The 20,090-nt window shown below is 46.8% G+C and overlaps 2 protein-coding genes across 2 annotated transcripts; one reads left to right on the top strand and one right to left on the bottom strand.

Annotated features, from left to right (window-relative positions):
- Positions 1–6,640: 6,640 nt before the first annotated feature.
- Positions 6,641–10,208, top strand: LOC125514671 (endoglucanase 7). Its single transcript, XM_048680011.2, has 4 exons — positions 6,641–7,505; positions 8,042–8,242; positions 8,963–9,217; positions 9,297–10,208. Exons 1-4 carry the CDS (start codon positions 7,047–7,049, stop codon positions 9,990–9,992), a joined length of 1,611 nt encoding a protein of 536 aa, XP_048535968.1. The 5' UTR covers positions 6,641–7,046; the 3' UTR covers positions 9,993–10,208.
- Positions 10,209–10,735: 527 nt separating this feature from the next.
- Positions 10,736–19,486, bottom strand: LOC125516889 (dynamin-2A). Its single transcript, XM_087528627.1, has 22 exons — positions 19,262–19,486; positions 19,123–19,173; positions 18,914–19,034; positions 18,717–18,815; positions 18,209–18,270; positions 17,742–17,859; positions 17,312–17,654; positions 16,907–17,054; positions 16,592–16,693; positions 16,387–16,506; positions 15,661–15,744; positions 15,438–15,565; positions 14,912–14,996; positions 14,679–14,787; positions 14,258–14,334; positions 14,057–14,113; positions 13,674–13,812; positions 13,443–13,600; positions 13,103–13,216; positions 12,959–13,026; positions 12,222–12,394; positions 10,736–11,315 (listed from the first exon to the last, which is right to left on the bottom strand). Exons 1-22 carry the CDS (start codon positions 19,415–19,417, stop codon positions 11,095–11,097), a joined length of 2,733 nt encoding a protein of 910 aa, XP_087384753.1. The 5' UTR covers positions 19,418–19,486; the 3' UTR covers positions 10,736–11,094.
- Between the last annotated feature and the right edge of the window lie 604 nt (positions 19,487–20,090).

The following is a 20,090-nucleotide window of genomic DNA, read 5'->3' as shown; positions in this document are numbered from 1 at the left end:
ACATTCCTAAACACTCTCGCGTTCCGCTCGTTCCAAATCTCCCATGAAACCAACATGACGACAGATGCGAGGCCCTTTCTCACATTGGCATTGACGCCCATCATGTGGTGCCACCAGTCCTTGACGTTGTCGAAGCTGCTCCGGTCGGCGATGTCCACATTGGTCAAGCCCATCCAAGTCTTGATCTCTGCCCAAATGCGCTTCGTGTATCGACACCGGAACCTGATGTGCGCCGCCGTCTCTAGCTCCCTCTTGCATAATTGGCATAGGTTACAGTTTGGCCATCCTCTTCGTTGAAGCTTGTCCGCGGTCCAAACCCGGTCCTGAATGATAAGCCAAGCAAAGAATTTGTGCTTTGGCGGCGCCCAATTGTTCCACACAGCCGACTTCATTTGTGATGTAGTGGAGTCCCCAAGTTGAGCGTTGTAAGCCGAGGATGCCGAGTATTCACCGGAAGGCGAAGACTTCCAAACGATCTCATCGTCCACATCCTCATCGAGAAAGACCTCCTGTAATCCGACCCAAAGCTCATAGTATTCAAGGAAGTGTTGAACTGTGAGCCCAGAATTCATGTTGATATTGACAATCCATCTGTTGAGATCCAAAGCCTTATGCACAGTGTCCTTCTTGTGTTTGGAAATTGCAAAAATGAAGGGAGCGATGTCCTTTGGCTTGCGACCACCAAGCCAAGGGGAATTCCATAAAGAGGCCTTTTGCCCGTTACCAAAGGTGATGGCAGTGCAATAATAAAAAAGTGTCATGTCCTCTTCATCGCACGGATGCCCCAATTCAACCCAAGCTCTATCCGGGTCCTTCCAAGCCAACCAAGGCCATCTGAGCCGCAAGGCACGAGCGAATTTGTCCATGTCCAGGATGCCAAGGCCTCCCATATCCTTGGGTGTACAAACCTTTTCCCATTTTATCTTGCATTTTCCCCCGGAAACCTTGTCTGTGCCTCCCCATAGGAAAGCCCGTTGCAGTTTCACAATGGAAGTCATTGTTCCTTTTGGCACCACAAGCGAAGTGAGGTGGTGGATGGCCTGTGAAGTGATAACCGACTTGACCCAAGTGGTCCTCCCAGCCATGGTAATGTACCTTCCCTGGCCAGTCATGATCTTTCCAGCAATCTTATCGAGTAAATGTTGGAAGTCCACAGCCCGCAAGCGATGAATGGATAGCGGAAGGCCAAGGTACCGCAAGGGGAATTGAGCTCGGACTGCTGGGAAGGAACCCAAAATCATGTCCAGGTCAACATTGGAGCATCTAATAGGGGCCACCAAGCTCTTTTGAATGTTTGTAACTAGGCCGGTGACGTTGCCAAAGCTTTGAAGTATGGTAGCAAGCATGTCCACATCCTCCTTGATAGGCGCCAAGAAAATTGCAGCGTCGTCCGCCTATAGAGAGGTGCGAAGACAGGCTCCACGACCTCGTAATCTATGCAGGTCTCAATTTTCTGTTGCCACGTCCAAGATTTGTTGAAGGGGGTCCATAGCAAGGACAAATAGAAGGGGCGACAATGAGTCCCCCTGTCGGAGGCCCTTCCCATGTTGAATAGGACTGCCGGGAACACCGTTTAGGAGAACCCTAGAGGTGGACGTCCGAAGTAGAGCCGTGATCCATTCACAAAACCTGGGAGGAAAACCTCTTCTCTGTAGCAGGTCAAGCAGATATTCCCATCTAACAGAATCAAAAGCCTTCTTTATGTCCAACTTGAGCAGGAGTGATGGTGTATTTGTTCATTGGAGCCGGCGAGCATAGTTGCGGACATACATGAAGTTGTCATGGATGCACCGAGATTTGATGAAAGCACTTTGAGCACGGGATATGAGAATGTTCATGAATGGGGCGAGCCTCATCGCCATCACCTTTGCCACAATCTTGGCGACAGCATGGATCAGACTGATAGGCCTAAAGTCCGTGATTGCCTCGGCCCCCTCTTTCTTTGGCAAGAGGACCACATTTGCAGAGTTCAGCCAGTGAAAGTTCTCCGCATGCAAACTCGAGAAGATGGAGATGACCTTCATAAGATCGTCCTTGATAATTGGCCAGCAACTCTTGAAGAACGCCCCGGTAAAGCCATCGGGCCCCGGAGCCTTGTCGCTAGGCATTGCCTTTATGGCGGCAAGCACCTCGTCACCCGTCATCTCATCCCCAAGACTGGAGAGGTCACACTCTGTAAAATGGAGGGGCTGCCAATTGAAGTCTGTGGTTCTGCATGGCCCTTTGCTCAATGCGGTGGTAAAGTGTTGGTTCATAATATATTCCTTGTCCTCATGCTTTGTAACCCAACCAGCCCCGTTGCTTAACTTGTGGATGAAGTTCTTGCGCCTCCGCCCATTAATCTTCATGTGAAAAAATTTTGTGTTGGCATCCCCCTCCTTCAAGTTGTGAATGTGGGCACACTGCTTTTTTCTAGCCCTCTCAAGAACCGCTAAACTGATGACGCGCCTCTTAAGCCGCTTACGAAAGTCAAACTCCTCCGGCGAGAGAGAGCGCGATTCCTGGGCGATGTCCAATCTGAGAATTATTACAAGTGCCATGTGAAGGTGTAACCTTGCATACGAGGAGAAGGATTGACTCCATTTTCTCAATCGGACAGCCGTTGTCCGAAGCTTATGGAAGAGAACTTGACAAGGCTCGTAGTGGGGTGTGGGAGAAGCCCAAGTATCGGTGACCGTCTCGTGAAAACCTGGCATCTTGATCCAAAAGTTCTCAAACTTGAAGCTTCTCGGCTTTTTGGGGCCAATTATAGGTGCCAGTAGCATGGGACAGTGGTCCGACAAGGATGAAGATAAAGCATGCAAGATGTGGTATTGGAATTCAATGTCCCACTCCGCGTTGCAGAACACGCTGTCTAGCTTGCTCATGGTGGGGTTTTGCCTCTCATTACTCCAAGTGAATCGACGGTTTTGAAGGTGAATCTCGCGTAGATCACAGCCATGAAGTGTGGCACGAAAGCGGTTGATACGACTGCGGTTGACGCTCCTCTTGTTCTTGTCCCTTGCACGGTAAATTTGGTTGAAATCCCCATTTACTAGCCATTTTCTGCCGTGTTCCGGCTTGTGAGCCATGAGCTCCTCGAAAAAAACCTCCTTTTGATTGCTCTGAGTTGGGCCATACACGGAAGTGAGGCGAAAGGAGCTCTCATCTCGGATTGTCGTAACCGTGAGAGAGAGGCAGTAGGTGCCCATGATGATGTCCGAGATACGAAACAAATCATCATTCCAGAGAACTGCGATTCCTCCTCTTGTACTCCTCCTGACGCGGTTTCAGCAGGAATCCTTCTCGTTTTCATCGGTATGGAGGAGGGTTCATACGCTTATAGTACTGCTACTAGTGGAAGTTGTCGTCGTCGTGTACACATGCATGGGGCGCATGCATCCAAAAATCTATCCGCGTCACGTCGCGGCCAGCCAGACCATTGGTTGGACAGCACTCGCGACTAGGTAGTACAGTAGAAGTTTATGAAACATATGTGGACGTAGGGACACATGGATACATAAGCCTTGTACAATAAGAGGTGTTTAGAGAGATGCTTAGAAAAATAGACCGGATTTTTCTAAAGCATCGGTGCCTATTTCTACAGGAGAGACGCTTAGTTAAGCGTCTATCCTGTACAAATACGCATCGGTGCTTAAGAAAAGCCTGATTTATTTTTATAAACACCTCCCCTTAGCACCTCCCATTGTACCAAGCCTTAGGTGCAAAAATCACGATCCTAAACGGCGACCCGTTCCTGTTCCTTTGTCATCTCCCGTCCTGTCGCCCGATCGATCGCTTGCTGATTGATGCTGCATTGGATTCCAACAAAATGCTCCCAAATCATGGGGGAATACTAGCTTGTGCTGGCGATCGATCAAGCATGGAAACCGCGTTGCCAGCTTCACCAGTGCCAATTTGCCGAACAGGCGTAGTCTTGTTGCAATTGCCTTCCTCGGCATCGAATATGCGTCGTACCATACCGAAAACCCCCCGTATTAATGGCGTTTGGGAGCACCTGCTCCCTTTTCACAATTTTTTTCCAGAATGTTCAAAAAGAATCTCACATTTAGATGACTCGTCATTGTATCTAGATACATACAATGGTTCATGAAAACCACTACCGAGTTGTGAGCTGTGGAAAAATAAAAATCAAACCCTTCTTTTCACAACCGGAAAAAAGTTACTTTAGCTCTTTTTTTTATGCAGACCACAAATCAACAAAAGAAATGAAAAAACCTGATGGTGCATAACTCACTCTAACATTAACATATCAGATTTTTTGTCGAAATGTATAAATAAATATTTTGGAAAAAATAAATATATAAATAAATAAACATGGTCATGACTAAGATAAGCAAACAATTGTATGGTTGTGAAGCAGTGCGACGAAATTCCTGATCAATGCCATTGTATTTATATGTGTGTTCATGATAAAGAAAACATTAATCATAAACCATGAAAGAAACTATAGTGTCCCTGCATACCTGAGGTGGACCTAACCAATAGCTTTCCAGTATGTAATTATGCAGGTACTTGTCCTACAAATCGTTGAAATATATAAATAAATAAATATTATCACAAAAAGAGATACATAAATAAATAGACATGGTCACGATTAAGATAATCAAACTATGGTTTGGTGAAGCGGTGCGACTAAAATTCCCATCAATGTCATCATACCTTAATATATGTGTGTTCATGATTTCAAAGAAAACATATATAGATCATAAACCATGAAAGAAAGTATACTGCCCTTGCATACGTGAGGTGGACCTAGCGTGTGTAGTTGCGTACACCTGGCTAGTGGCATCGCACTGGAATTTGAAAACGACCAAGGAAAAAAGGTACCCTCAGATAAAGGTTTTTGGAAGCAAGAAAGTCTTTATCACCCCAACAAGAGGTAGGTCATTGGTTCGATCAACCTCCGTCACTCGACCTCTAGTCTAAAAAGAAAAACATATCAGAACTAGCGGCTAGAAAATTCAGGAAAGTTAATCGCGAGGGCACGGAAAATCCGTGGCACAAATGCATATCAACGTCATGCATCATCGGCCACCAGAAGGCAGCCATTAATTAGTGATCTAACCACGTACAAAAGGAGGGCGATGAGGTGGTGTTGGCTTAGTAGCCTCCTTGAATTTTCCCGCCTTTGCTTGACAGAACGGTTTACGGAGGGAGTAGGACTTCCCAACCGCACGGGAAAATTGGACAAACCAGACGTCTGGTTGAGCTACGGGGAGAAGAAGAAGCCCCTAGAAAACGGAACCACTAGCATCTCACGTACACACACATACATTAAGCACATCGTGATCGATACTACGTACGTCTAGATCTTCAATTTTCTTCTTCGACGAGCAATAGAAAACGACGAGGGCTAATAGACGGGTGTGTGCGGTGCCAGAGCACGGTCAAAATGTGGTGGTTCAGTCGGCCCTCTCCGAGGAACAATGGTTGACTAGGCCACATGGGAGAGACGGAGAGAGCTATCGGAGAAGTTTCCAAGGGATCGGGTGCTAGTAGCAGTAGTTTATGGTTTGGCAAAGCACATATGTCGCGGTAAAAACCGTGCGTCTATCCATGAACCTGCCTACCAGTACTACCAGATAGATGTACGTACCCATGCATGTATCTAGGGTCTAGCAGGATGGCAATAGGATTGCGCAGCCGGTGGAAGAAAAGGGAGGCATCAAATCGTTGCCGCCGGGGAGTCCCTGTCCGGCCACGGGGAAACGGATCACAAGCTTCACGTACACGCACGAGAATAGGTGGAGGAGAAGACGTATGCTTGTAGCTTAGCTTCAGCAAAAGAAACAGCTAGCTCCTTGTATACTTTTGCATGTGCTCCCTCCCTCCGAAAATACTTGTCAGACCAGTATTTCCGAACGGAGAAAGTACATTCGTTTAGCAGAATATATGGTGCGGCTTAATCGGCTCGTGCTATGTAGTTTGTTGATCATTGATAGTAGTACCTTGCTAGTTCAACCTAATAATCATCTTGCTAGCATTAGCAGTTGATAATAGTATTATCATCGCGAAACATGCTGCAACCGTCGGCTGACTACACGATTGACCAACCGATCGTGGAGAGACATGCCCGCCCCCGACAAACACATGCCCCGCCCCGGCGCCCGGCCGGAACAATAATCTCACGGCTCACACAAAGCTTATAATTTGCCTATAGTTAAACGTACGTCAGCCAACCACTTATAACTACCGCGTAACGTGTACCATATCACTAACATGTTTTTCCACGGGAGGTAGCAAGAGAGAGAAAAAAACGGGTCTTTTTTATCAGACCGGCCGCCTGACCTAGGATACCTTCCCTGCTAAGATTTGACAGTGAAATGAAAACCTGTTACCGGCCACCGGCCGGCCGGTCGATCGGCCGGCGACCTGGCCCGAAGGAACTACGCCGGTCGCACGCGTCCTTCGGCCATGTGTTGGTGCCTGGCGGTACGTGCCCGGCTGGCCCCAACCGACTCACGCTCTGAAAAAAACACGTAACGCGTCCCGGTCAAAATCTGCTCCGCTGCCGCCTCCCTTGCGTGCGTCGTCGCTAACCCAGAACCCAACCCAACCATCTCAATCTATCTCCCCAGACCAAACAAAGGATACAAAACCCGAACGAGTCCACCCCCTCCAACTCCAAAACGCAGCTTCGCTCGCTCGCTCGCTCGCTTACATTTGCATCGTTTCTTTCCTGCCTGCTCCTCCTCTTGCCATCTACTACTATCTCTAGAGTTTTATATTCCCCCGTCCCGGCCCGGCCGCCGAACCGGTTCAACGCGGTGCGCGTGCGTGCGCTGGACCCGGACGCCGGCCGCGAATATAAGCGCGCCAGCCCACGGCCTCAGGTCGGAGGACACTGCCCCGCCCCGCCCCGCTCGCCACACAGCACGCAACGCACAACCGCGGGAGAGAGATCACACACACACCCCTACGCTCGCACACAGGCTAAGCTAGCAGAGCCGGCAGAGGGCGGCGCGGCGGTGATCACAGGGCGCGCCCCGGGCACGCACGCACAAGCGAAGGCGCCAACGATCCGAGGAGCATCTTCTTGCGCAATGAGATCAGGGAGCACCCCATGGCTGCGGGCGGCGCTGCTGCTAGTGCTGGCGGTGCTGCTGACCGCGGTGGCGGCGGCGGAGGGGAGCAAGAGCGGGAGCGGCGACGGCAAGGCGCACAACTACGAGGAGGCGCTGCGGAAGAGCCTGCTCTACTTCGAGGCGCAGCGGTCGGGGCGGCTGCCGCACGGGCAGCGCGTGCCGTGGCGCGACCACTCGGGCCTCACCGACGGGCTGGAGCAGGGGGTGGACCTGGTGGGCGGCTACTACGACGCCGGCGACCACGTCAAGTTCGGCCTGCCCATGGCCTTCACCGTCACCATGCTCTCCTGGAGCATGCTCGAGTACGGGGACGACGTCGCGGCCGCCGGCGAGCTCGCGCACGCGCTCGAGGCCATCAAGTGGGGCACCGACTACTTCATCAAGGCGCACACGCAGCCCGACGAGCTGTGGGCCGAGGTACGTACTCCACGAGCCGACGACGGCGATCGTGTGTCACCTCCATCCCCTGGCTATAGCTAGCTGTGTTCAGATACGATCATGACATGCATGAGATGAGACCGACCGGTTCCAAGCTAGCTGTTGCGCACGCAAGCCAGCGATCGTTCCAAGAAAGAAAGAGAGAGAGAGACCAATTCAATCATGCACACCTAGCTACCTCGCTGCACTTTGATCAATTAGATTCTTCATTTACATACTACACAAAATCTTTTATGTAGAGAGATCAATTATATAGATATAGGAGTATTTTTCTGGTTAGGAGAGAAAAGAAAAAGGTTCTTTTTCTGGTGAATAACAACAAGCGTGTTAGGTAGGCGGCCAGTTTGATTTGATGAACGTACGTACCAACGAACGGCGGCACTAAACTTTTTTTTTTGCGTGGTTGCACTAAACTATTTTCTCCCACACATGGCGTGCATATGTTTCACAGCTTCGTCGGTCGTCCACGATGCACCCGAGCCGTCGGATTAATCCCCTAGCTTTTTCTTGAACAGGTGGGGGACGGCGACACGGACCACTACTGCTGGCAGCGGCCGGAGGACATGACGACGTCGCGGCAGGCGTACAAGGTCGACCGCGACCACCCCGGCTCCGACGTCGCCGGCGAGACGGCCGCCGCCATGGCCGCCGCCTCCATGGTCTTCCGCAAGTCCAACCCGCACTACGCCCACCTCCTCCTGCACCACGCCCAGCAGGTACACACTCCAGATACACACATCGTGTACGTTGACGTGGTGCATGCAATTGCAAAGTCTCATGTGGAAAAATGAGAGAAAAATATCGGCGCAAGCTTGGAGCTTTGTGTAGCACCAGTCTGTCTGCGTACCGGATTTTGGAACATAGCGTACGAATATTGGTAGCTTTGGTCAAGGGGCGCCGGTCTTTTCATGGGCATATGAGGTGTGTGTTCTTTTCTTGTGCCCTGTGCCGCACATGCCAAGTCGCAAACAGCTCGACGCGATGAGACCGACGTCGATCGATCGGGCGGGAAAACGGAGGTTTTTTCTCTTCTGTCGGCTGGCTGCCGTGTGGGGCCGGGGCGCAACCTCTATCTGGTGGACGGGGAACTTTCCATTTGCCGCCTCCGGGCATGATTAGGTGGCCAGTTCAATCACATGCTGAGCCAGCGGCTTAACTGGGAAATTATTAGGAAGCGGTCGTCGTGCCATCATGTGCTAATTGAACCCGTCCGTATCCACACCCACTGGCCTGGCTTGGCTACCTACCTGCCTGCCGCTTTTCAAGTGTCGACTATAAAACGCATCAATGAATGATAGATACATATGCAGCCTTAGTTATTATTCTTAGGGCTTTTTATTTTTTATTTTTTAAGCTGATGATAGTGTATGCGATCTTACTAGTTGTTGGATGTACGTGCACGTTGGCTGATGTTCGCTTTGTGAACGTGCGTGCAGCTGTTCGAGTTCGCGGACGGGTACAGGGGCCAATACGACAGCAGCATCGCGGAGGTGAAGAGCTACTACGCGTCGGTGAGCGGGTACAAGGACGAGCTGCTGTGGGCCGCCCTGTGGCTCCACCGCGCCACCGGCAAGGCCGCCTACCTCGACTACGTCGTCGACAACGCCCACGACTTCGGCGGCACCGGCTGGGCCATCACCGAGTTCAGCTGGGACGTCAAGTACGCCGGCGTCCAGATCCTCGCCGCCAGAGTAAGCCACTGCGCACTTTGAGCTATCAGGTGAACCATCACTGGCCGGCCGGTCACTGACGAGACGAAATGATTTTCAGCTGCTGCTGAGGGGGGAGCACACGGCGGAGCAGAAGAGCACGCTGGAGCGGTACCAGGCCAAGGCGGAGCACTACGTGTGCGCGTGCCTGGGCCGGAACGCGCAGGCCGGCGGCGAGGACGCCAACGTGGAGCGGAGCCCGGGGGGGATGCTCTACATCCGGCAGTGGAACAACATGCAGTACGTGACCAACGCGGCGTTCCTGCTCTCCACCTACGCCGACTACCTGGCCGAGGCCGGCGTGGGGACGGTGACCTGCGCGGGCGGCGGGACGGCGGGCGCCGGCGAGGTGGCGGCGCTGGCCAGGGCGCAGACGGACTACGTGCTGGGCACCAACCCCAGGGGCGTCAGCTACCTCGTGGGCTACGGCCCCAAGTACCCCGCCAGGGTGCACCACCGCGCGGCATCCATCGTGCCGTACAAGCACAGCAAGCAGTTCATCGGGTGCTCGCAGGGGTTCGACCACTGGTTCGGCCGCCGGAGCTCCAACCCCAACGTGCTCGTCGGCGCCATCGTCGGCGGGCCCGACCGGAGGGACCGGTTCAGGGACAACCGGGACAACTACATGCAGACGGAGGCGTGCACCTACAACACCGCGCCCATGGTGGGGATGTTCGCCAAGCTCAACCGGATGGCGAGGGAGGAGAGGGAGCAGAGAGCTGCCACCGCGAGAAGCGGCACGGCGGCCGAGGTGTAAATGGGTTAGATAGGTTATAGGTCGAGGGGCTGTACAATTTTCCCCATTCTTTTGTTCATTTCTTCTCCTTCTTTGGAGGTTTCTTGATACACAGAAAGGATGGAGATGGGTGTAGTATATGAGGGGAAAAAAAAGGGCTGGAGGCATTGACATGCAAATGTAAATTCGCTGCCTGTACATATGAGAAAAGGAAAATGAGAATTTATATATCGGTGATTCTAGTTTGTTTAAGCTTGCAAGAGAGGAGTCTATTGTCCAAGCTTGAAAATGAGAGTTGGCCACGAAAGGAGACGCGACACAACAAACGCATTCAAATAGGAGGACAATATGAGGGCCGTTTTTTGATGAAAACGAAAATGAAACTAGCAACGAAACCTTCACTTCATCAAGTAACCAGCTTTTACATGGGTGCCCTGTACAATCATTCGTGATTATAATTAGGGTCTGCTATTTTAACAGCAAAATTTTGAATCAGAGGACACATGTAGTGATGCCCCGTAAAACTAGGAAATAAGAATCCAACGATGAAGCAGGAAGTTACACAAAGGTAGATGGAAGAACACATAAATAATAATACTCTGTAAAGAAATATAAGATTGTTTAGATCACTAAATTTCTTTACAGAGGGAGTATCAACAAGAGTGCTTATGATTTCTCGTGGCTAATCAAAGAATGACGATCCAGATCCCTTGCATACAACACCAAGCATATCACCTCAAAATAAAAACGTGAGTCTCGTGAGGTCAAAAAGAATGGAAAGAATATAATACACCAATGGGTGAAAAGGATACATTGCCAGTTTGATGGAAGACTTACAAGTTACAACAACAGAGTTCAGAACCAAGATCAACTGATCTGTGGCAACAAAATCTCACAGGCCGAGAGAGCATCAGACTGATCAATATAGCAAAATGATCGCGAAACAACCACCGTAGATAACCTACATATTTCTATAAACAACTGAGGTCCTCTGGATACACACCATTCATGCGATCTCTCGCCAGCTCTCTATTCTCATTCCAATTTGTTTTCCCATCACTATCAGGTGGGAGTGAGAGCATGCCATGAAAAATAGGATTCTCACATATGCCAATCAACATGCTTAGTATTTCGGTGGTGCAGGTGGCAACCGGTTTGGTGTGCGTCGGCTGCCTGAATTGGCACCGTTGGCATCCCCATTTTCATACCGCCGACCACGACTGTCAGCACTTCTCGATCTTGACTCGTTCTGTGAACTGGATCGGTCGGCAGAGCCATTTGCTGCAGCACTGAAGGCAGACCTCCAGTCCTCACCCGACTGGCTAGGGCTCTGTGGGCCACTCTCTGCAAGTGATGTTTCATTTTGTCAGGGTAAAGGTTTGGTTTGTACACCAGGAAAGCAGAAGAAAGAAGAAAAAAAACATCCCAGGGGTATTACTAATATCTTTAATCACATTTCAGAATAAAAGGTGCATGTAAATTCACCTCTCTCCTTTGCCTTAATTTATTTTCACCCTCTCCTAAATAGTCTCCTTTATTTTATCTCTGGTAGTATCCCTTTAGATGCATATTTTATCTTACTCGGTCGGTGATAACTACTAATACAAAATAAAATACAATCGACAAATTTTCAAACCAAGGAAAGAATGTTTAGCAACTTGAAACTAGGATGCTCACAAGTGGTGAACACAAGCTCCTGAACCTAATGCAAGCATATTGCCCCTCCTAAGTTTTGGCCAAAGATGTGTGCCGCCACAACCCAACCTCGATATAACAAATCTGAGCTTTGAACGAAGTACTTCCCCTAGCGTGAAACGCTATACTGTGGTGTTCCAGGTTTGTTTGCATATAGAACAGGTCTGAAATTTTTTGCAGACGCTATGCAAAACAAGTGAAAGGTGCCCACACACAAACACCAAAGAAACTCATTTCTGCCAAGTTGGTACCAAAAAGTCAAACATCATTGATTATTGTAAGTAGCCTTCAAGAAGTGCTTGTACAGGTGGCAGTGATATGAACAACCATCAGCTAATCAGAAAATTGGCATACAGTACAAAGAAATTAAGAACATAATTGATTTTTGCTTGAAACAAGTAACCAATGCGGATGAATTACTTTCAGGGAAATTTTAATGCTTAACTTCTACAAAGTTGTTAGCAAGTTCTAGGTATCATTTGCATCAAGCGATATTGAGGTTTCGGCTGGCTGCTGATACTGAGTATGAAACAGATATTGAAATAGCGCGCTTACCCGGACCAGAAGTATCATCAGAATATGATGCAACTGCAGCTCTGTTATCATGGACACTGAGCTGACGAGTAAGTTTTGACAGAAGAGTCGATTGTTTTTGGGCCTTTTCCCGTCTGCGTTTAGCATTGTGGTCCTCTTGGAGAAGTTCTTCAATCCTTGCATTGCTTTGTGAACTGAAACCGAAAATTGAGACAAAGTTAACAACACTGCAACGAATTATACAAAGATACTTAAATAGATTGACCATGGAACAGGCACGCACTTTTTCAACATTTCTAAAAGTTCACAGTAAGAAATGAATAGCAAAAAAATAGATGAGCTATACTTGGGTTGGTGAATATTAGGTGTAGGCACGCGACTGTGTAAAGTGATTGGAGCCAGAACTGTGTGAATCAATTGGATCGGTGCATATCACTTTTTAAATAAGGATGCAACTTTTTAGTCGTGAAGCATTTCCCAGTATAAAATACACCTCATAAAAGTAACATAATTAGAAGGAAAATAAATATAATGAAGCTATTCAAAATGAACCTACCCATTAGTAGCAAGGACCCATAAGGCCATAACTGCGAGTTAAACTAGGGTTTAGGTAGGAGTACACAAAAGCATTGTGATTCTTCCAACTGGGTGGTCCATTTTTCAGTCAATTGGGTACAAGAAAGAGGATACTGATGAATGGACAAGTGGACACCGAACCAGGGTATCAATTTCGTTTCAGAACAAAGAGAGAATCCAACCTTATTGAGCTGTACAGCTGGTTTAGCATATCTTCCTTTGCTTTCTCCACTTGGCAAAGCACAATAGCCTGATCAATTGATCATGCATAAGATAATGAATGCCACATTTGACAATGTTAAAATAAATGACAGGGACAAATATACCTTTGGAACATTTGCTGCCAGGCTGTTCAACACAGCCTCGACATAACCACGAACTTCTTGTGACATCCATCGGAGTTCTTCTTCAGGATCAGCAGGCCTCCGGGCCATCGTATCCTTGAGAGAAAAGGTGTAATCACGTGTCATTGAATTGTAGAACAAAGCAACAGCAAGAGGTGAGCTTTTGTTTGATAAGATCACACATTGAAATGAGAAACATGCTAACTCAAAATAAGCAGTTCAAAGAAAATAAGCTGAGGCAACTAACTCTTGAAAGTAAGTTCTAAAAGCTTAACGGTGGATACTGGAAAAGGACACAACTCAAACATAGTGTGGAGCTTACAAGAGATCCATCTGAATGGCTTTGTCTCATGGAACCGCCCTCAGGAGTATTTGAACTCTTGACAGACCCGCCTTTGCTCTGAATAATACCTTTTATCTTCTTCACCCATTCAATCTTGTCAGCCATACTCTCAGCCTTCAATACAACGGCACTATGAGCTGCAACATGAAATAAACATTAATGCGGTAGAGTCAGAGTAAACCTTGAGATAGTTGGTTTAGAGGTAGCAACCTTTCAGCACAGTTTTGTAGGCAACCCTGTTAGTAATCTTAAATACGAGACTTGGGCCTTTCTCTGCCCCATTCGCCTTCTTTGAATCCTTAGAAGTTTTAGAAAGCTCTTCCTCCTCTATCTCTTCCAGGTTACATTCCTGAATCACACGACATACTGTTACTACGAAAGTTTATATGACAGCTCCCATAGTTGTAGACATGATATTTCTAAGTTCAAATATCTTTTTAAAAAAGTTTTAAAAACTGGAACTATCCACGATGACTCAGAAAACATTTACTGTGTCTATTACAACCAAGAATGGTAAAGTAATGCATCAATCACAGATTACTCAATGTCAAGTAGAACAAAATGAACATGGTAAAATATATAATCAAGCACACCTCTAAGACAATGACGCCTCGAAAATGTCTCTCCTCTTGTTTCTTGGTGTAGCCAAGCTGGACAGGGAAAGTTCAAAGTAAATAACACCAACCACCTCAAATGTTAAAAATCAGCAGAAAATGTCAAGAATAGTATCAAAAGATTGCATTCAGAAGTTCAGAACAGTTGAGACTAGTGGGCACCAGGGCAGATTTATTTACCTTTCCACTCTTCTCATTTAGGACAAACCACCTTTTGCTCCATTCATTGTTTTTTGCACTCTTTTTCAATAGGTAACCTAAAGGGAGAAGAAAACATATGCTTTGTGTATCAATAAATCAAACCCAAATTACTGGAAAAGAAATCATCAAAACCATGTAATTTGTTACATCCTTATGCATGCATTGTATACTAGACAATGGAAGATTATGTCAGAGTAAGCATGGAATTAACAAGCGGCCAAAAAGGTTGATTCTTATCAAAAGGCTTATTTCATTTTACTAGATAAAAAATGGCATGGTAGCTACGTCAGATAAATATCTGTGACTTCCAGTTTTAATCATAGTCGCATATAAGCAAAAGTGCTAGCAAATTGTTCTGAGAAAAGCTGAAGTTGAGCCAAACTACAGTGCAGTATTATACCTGCAGTTATTTCGCCGCCAGGACCAGCAACCTGCAGATTAGGTCCCTCTTTGGTATCTTTATCTTGCTGATTGGATTTGTCTTTTGACGACTTAGCTTGCTCAGAACCCTAATATGAAATACAACCAATGTAAAGTTATGAACAGCCAGACCAACACAAATATAGGGTGATCAATCTGCATACAGTTTTGTAGGTATGCAGATTCATGCAAGCAAAGACGCAGAAGTGATACCTTGTTCATCATGGCTTGCTCAGCATCTTGTGCTTTCTTAGATGATTTAGTTTTCACCTCCTCCTCACGGCGCTGTCTTTCCATTCTGTGAATATCATGCCAAGCAAAAAGATTAAAACTTAACTATGTGAATATGATCATGAAAGCTCTGAAAGGGCAGCTCCACTTATAGACTGCTTATAGTACGACAGATCATTACAAGTGAGATCAATCTTTTTAACGTAGAAGTTAAAAATGAAGTGGTACACTTTATTGTGTCGCTTTGTAAGGAAAAAGATTCAGCATTTTCGCAGTATAATTTAGGTTGCTAGTGCTATCTCTATTTGTCACTAATATGATCTAACATTAGCTTTCTCTGGTTTAAGAAAATGAGTTAAGAATCTTAAAAACTTCCCTTACCAATTTACCAATAATAGGAAAATAGAAGTAGAAAAAACAGATTACTTGCCAAAGTTATACTTAAGTTGATCAAATAAAATGAAACTAATTACCAACATATTTGTTAAGAGGCCCCAGCTAACCTTACCTTCTTTGTACTAAACGGATGAAATGTTGTGGGGGGACAAAGGCACGCTCCATATCAACGAGCGCAACCACCATCTTTTTCGCATCACTTTTGAATGTATCCAACGCATTAGATGCAATTGTAATGATCTTGCCAAAATAAATGGTGGAATGTTCTGATCAGAACTAATAATGAGTAAGATTTATGTGTATACAAACAGTAAAAAGGGGGAGTAAGTTGATACCTCGCGTTTGAACGGAGGATATCTTCCGAGCCCTGGCGTGCCATTTGCAGTGGCATTTACTATGTCCAACAATACACGGTGTACCTAGTTTAAGAAAACTGATATATCAGAAGTTACATAGACAGTACCTACCAATGCAAAATATACCTATTAGGCTGAGCAAGCCTATGTTTGTATTCAAACTTGGAGCTTGCCTCCTTAACTACTCTACACACATGGGTACATTATGGGCTTGAGCTCCACTTGATAAGGCTTGAATATATATAGTGTCCATTTGAGCCTAGCTTGACCCCATTCTATAAGCTTAACTGCTTAAGGTAATTACAAATGTCTGAGCCCAAGTGTTTTGCTCTTTGGATAGTTCTAATACTAGTGTATTAACTTAACTCTACACACATGGGTACATTATGGGCTTGAGCTCCGCTCGATAAGGCTTGAATATATATAGTGTCCATTTGAGCCTAGCTTGACCCCATTCTATAAGCTTAACTGCTTAAGGTAATTACAAATGTCTGAGCCCAAGTGTTTTGCTCTTTGGATAGTTCTAATAGTAGTGTATCGACAAACATAATAACTGGTAAGCTACACAAACAGTTGCATATTTGAGCAAGGAGCATTTTACAGATAAAACATAATACTGAATATTAGCAGGGTACAAATAGCTCATCAAGAAAACTACATTGTTCTTCATCCAAAGGCATAACATATGTCTAAGCCAAGACATACCTCTTCAACACATAGTCGTGATGGCTCCTTTGCCATTTCAAGCACTCCTTTAATCAAAGATTTTAAACCTTTCTCCGGGGATATCAAATATGGTTGATAACCATCAGCTTCCAAGACAATCTAGAATATGAAGAGAATGATTTCCATTGTTGGCCAATATAGTATTCCACTCTAGTATTTAATATAGAAGAGCTTTTAGATTTACCCTTTTGACATTGTTCAGATCAAAATGCCTGTCCAACGGAAGCTGTTTGATCCTATCTGGAAACTTGCCCTCGAAACTTGCAACAATTTTCCAACCAGACCCCTATTGATTGAGAACAGTATAATGATATTGTAATCAGTACTTTACTTGACAAGTACTTCCTCCGTCAGGAATTACTTGATGCTCAAATAGATGTAGATACATCCTCTTGAGCGTCAAGTAATTCCTACATCCGCTTGAGCGTCATGTAATTCCGGACGGAGGGAGTACTAAATTAGGTATAGACAACGACCATAACTCAAGCTTATTACTAACCTCACCAGAAGTAACATGAGCGAGAAACTTATCTTCAAATTCTCGGCACAGCTCCAAAGCGACAGCCCTGGTTCCTTCCGGACTTTGTACCATCGATTCTCCAAGCCTTGCAAGTTCATCTTTCACTACCTGAGACTTGCCCTGAAGCCTGAGAAATAGAGCAAGGGTACAGGTATTTGCAAAATTAAACACCAGAAATCACAATCAGGTTATTTTTTATATATAAAAGACAAAAGACAAGAAATATCCATGTTTCATGGTGCACTGATGATCAATTAAATTGATAAATAGAATGGATGATTAGTTGATCAGAATAGTTCAGTGGTCATAGCAAATTTCGGTAAGGAGTTTGAAAAATGGTATACTTTAACATTTCAGCTTCAACATATAGATCATGATGCTTACCCAGACAACAAGTTAGGTAGCCGCACTTTCATCCGCTTACGTATCTGCTTAGCAATGGTATCAACAAGAGCAATTCTTCCCAGCTTATTCTGAGGAGCAGTGGTTAAGATTGATTTAAGGCTTTCCGCCTCAGCTCGCCAGGCTGTTTCCAGTGAATTCTCAGATCCAACTGACCCTGATTGAGCTGACGCAATTGCAACAGATTGCCCTATTAAAGCAACCCATTCAATTTCAGCTGCTGTGCGTGGGCCTTTATTAGACAAAATGGCCTGAACACATGCAACTGTTTTTGCATCTGATGCGGCTTGATCGATTTTACTCAAGACACCTATTGTTCTGGTTCCTACAAGGACAAGAAAAAACATCAGTTGCTACGAAGAGAGTGACTGTGCTTTTCTGGAGGATGTATGATCAGATTCAAATGACAGACCCTCTGGATCAATATCCCTCGCCAGTTTAAGAGCCCGGGATGATGCAACCTCAGGGGCTTGCATTGCTGGTATCACAACAATCAATATTGCATCATTGTGGCCAGCAAACTCATTAATCTGAAATGTTAACAACAGTATGTTAACATGAGATGATAGAAACATGATACACAACATTGCAGTTTTGCTGCTTCTCTTCCACGCTGTAAGCGGATGGGGAGGGAGAATGAGTAGCATAGTTACGACAGGCAGTAAGTGATTCTCAGTTCAAGTGCATGACATGCTGTCACTGGTCTGATGTTCCAGCCATTCCTATACGTTAACTATTATTCCAGTTTATATTGGTTAAGTTGATCTACAATGACACAATCATATTTTAACCACAAGGACTATGAATATTCAAAAGATTGGTCAAGCATTGCTTACTACTTGAGGGGTAAGATAAAAATATTGTGTGAGCAGTACTCACTGTTGAATCATCGATAACTCGTTGGTCTATGCCAGGTAAATCAATCAACTTTAGTGGAGGAGCTGGAAAAACAAAGACAGATACAGTGAGAAATCATTTGCGAAGTAAAGATAAGGAGTTAATGTCTAGCATGTAGCACAACTCTCAGATATTGAGCTGGTATTTCCGAATCAGATTAATTATATTGAGCTGGTATTCCGAATCAGATTAATTGCATCGTTGGAAAAATTAAGAGAGCGCACTTTTGAGTAATTAGTAATAACCATACCAGAACACGCTAGATTTGAGTACTAATTGGCGCCTTCCACGATCTTAAGGTCTTACCACTTCAGCTTTAAATGGCACATAAAACTTAAGCTATCAATACCAAACTATGGAAACAGTTTGGAAACTTGCTCAAACATACCATACCCTCAGGAATGCCTGACTAAGTGACTATACAGCTTCTACTAGACTAGCAACATTGCCCAAACTACTAGAGTAAACATGTTGTGATCCAGCGACAGACCTGTACTTGTCCGCAGCTTGAGGTAAATCTCATCAGTCCTGCTCCTCCCGGGTCCGGTGGCCTTGCTAAGCCTATCCTGCAGCGAATGCCGGAGCGCACCTGCAGGCCAACACAACCACAAAGTGTCACCAAACTGAGCGCACCGACCAACCGCGTGCATTGCCAGATCTGGCTGGACAAGGGGAGATCTCACTCACTCGAAGAAACCTGCTGCGACTTGCTGTCGATCTGCAGGACTATGGACTTGCTGCTGAGCCCTGGATCCCTCTGCAGGTCGACAACTATGGGCGCCCGCGTGGCCCCGTTCTCCCCCGTCGGCTGCAGCACACCAGCCACCACTGCTCAGCACAAACGAACGCCTAAAGCGGCGGAGGGCAGCGAGAGCTACTAGAGACGAGGCACTCACCAGCACGGGGTGGCCGATGAGGGAGTTGAGCACGGCCGACTTGCCGGACCCCTGCACGGAACAAAACCGGATCGCGTCAGATCGGGGCGCGGGCGCGGGAGGGGCGGGCGGGAGAGGGCTCCGGGGCGGCGGCACTTACGACGTTGCCGAGCGCGACGGCGTTGAGGAAGGTGGAGGGGCGGCGCGGGGCGGCGTCGTCGGAGGGGTCGTCGTCGGCGAGGAGCGAGGCGGCCTGGCGCATGGACTCGGAGAGCTCGACGAGCTCGACGATGGCGTCCATGGCCGACGACGACATGGGCGCAGGGATCTCGAGGGGCTGGTCGGGGAGATCTCGGGGGTGGGGTGGGGTGGGGTGGGGTGGGGAGCTGCTGTTGCGAGCAATTTGGAGGCGGTCTCCTGCAAACAGTTGGAATCCGCCGGGCGAGTGTAGGGGGGCTGGGAATGGGAACGGGAATGGGATTTGACACGCGAGAGGGGAGGGGGAGTCGTTGCGCACTTGCAGTTGCGCCCCTGCTTTTCAAGTGACGGGACCACCCACCAGTGAGGTGCGGGTGCGGTGGGGTGTGGGACGTTTTGCTCGTTCCGGCGCGTCGGTCGTGTTTGGTTGCAGATCTGGCTCGGGGGTGGAGCTCGGCTCTACGCGGAAACGGGCTGCGGTACGTTTGAGCCTGCTGCGTGTTTTTTTTTCAGTTCGGGAGCTTTATTAATTATTACTCACAATCTGAATTAAATGCTACTGGTGAATCTGAAGAGGAAATTGGGTGTTTAATTAAACATCCTTCTGCTGTGACTGGTAAATGTGTGTGTTGATATTTGACACGGTATATTAATTGCACATAGATATTTAGGTAAGATTTTTTTGCCGGTTATTTATATGATTAGGGCGGACATTGTTATTTAGGGACAGTTCTTTTGGGTAGCTTAAAAATTAAGCTGTCTCTCCCCAGCTTAAAAATAAACCGCCATCT

The sequence above is a fragment of the Triticum urartu genome, chromosome 6A (assembly GCF_056163025.1).
Source record: "Triticum urartu cultivar PI428250 chromosome 6A, HENAU_Tu73, whole genome shotgun sequence".
Lineage (NCBI taxonomy): Eukaryota > Viridiplantae > Streptophyta > Magnoliopsida > Poales > Poaceae > Triticum > Triticum urartu.
Note: the sequence above shows the minus strand (reverse complement) of the source record. Positions and strands in the feature narration are given on the sequence as shown.

Coding starts and splice junctions, on each gene's coding strand:
- LOC125514671 (XM_048680011.2), top strand. CDS start 7,047: ATGAGATCAGGGAGCACCCCATGGCTGCGGGCGGCGCTGCTGCTAGTG. Junction 7,506..8,041: donor CCGACGAGCTGTGGGCCGAG/GTACGTACTCCA, acceptor TTTCTTGAACAG/GTGGGGGACGGCGACACGGA. Junction 9,218..9,296: donor TCCAGATCCTCGCCGCCAGA/GTAAGCCACTGC, acceptor AATGATTTTCAG/CTGCTGCTGAGGGGGGAGCA.
- LOC125516889 (XM_087528627.1), bottom strand. CDS start 19,417: ATGTCGTCGTCGGCCATGGACGCCATCGTCGAGCTCGTCGAGCTCTCC. Junction 19,035..19,122: donor TCATCGGCCACCCCGTGCTG/GTGAGTGCCTCG, acceptor GGTGTGCTGCAG/CCGACGGGGGAGAACGGGGC. Junction 11,316..12,221: donor TGATGATACTTCTGGTCCGG/GTAAGCGCGCTA, acceptor CATCACTTGCAG/AGAGTGGCCCACAGAGCCCT.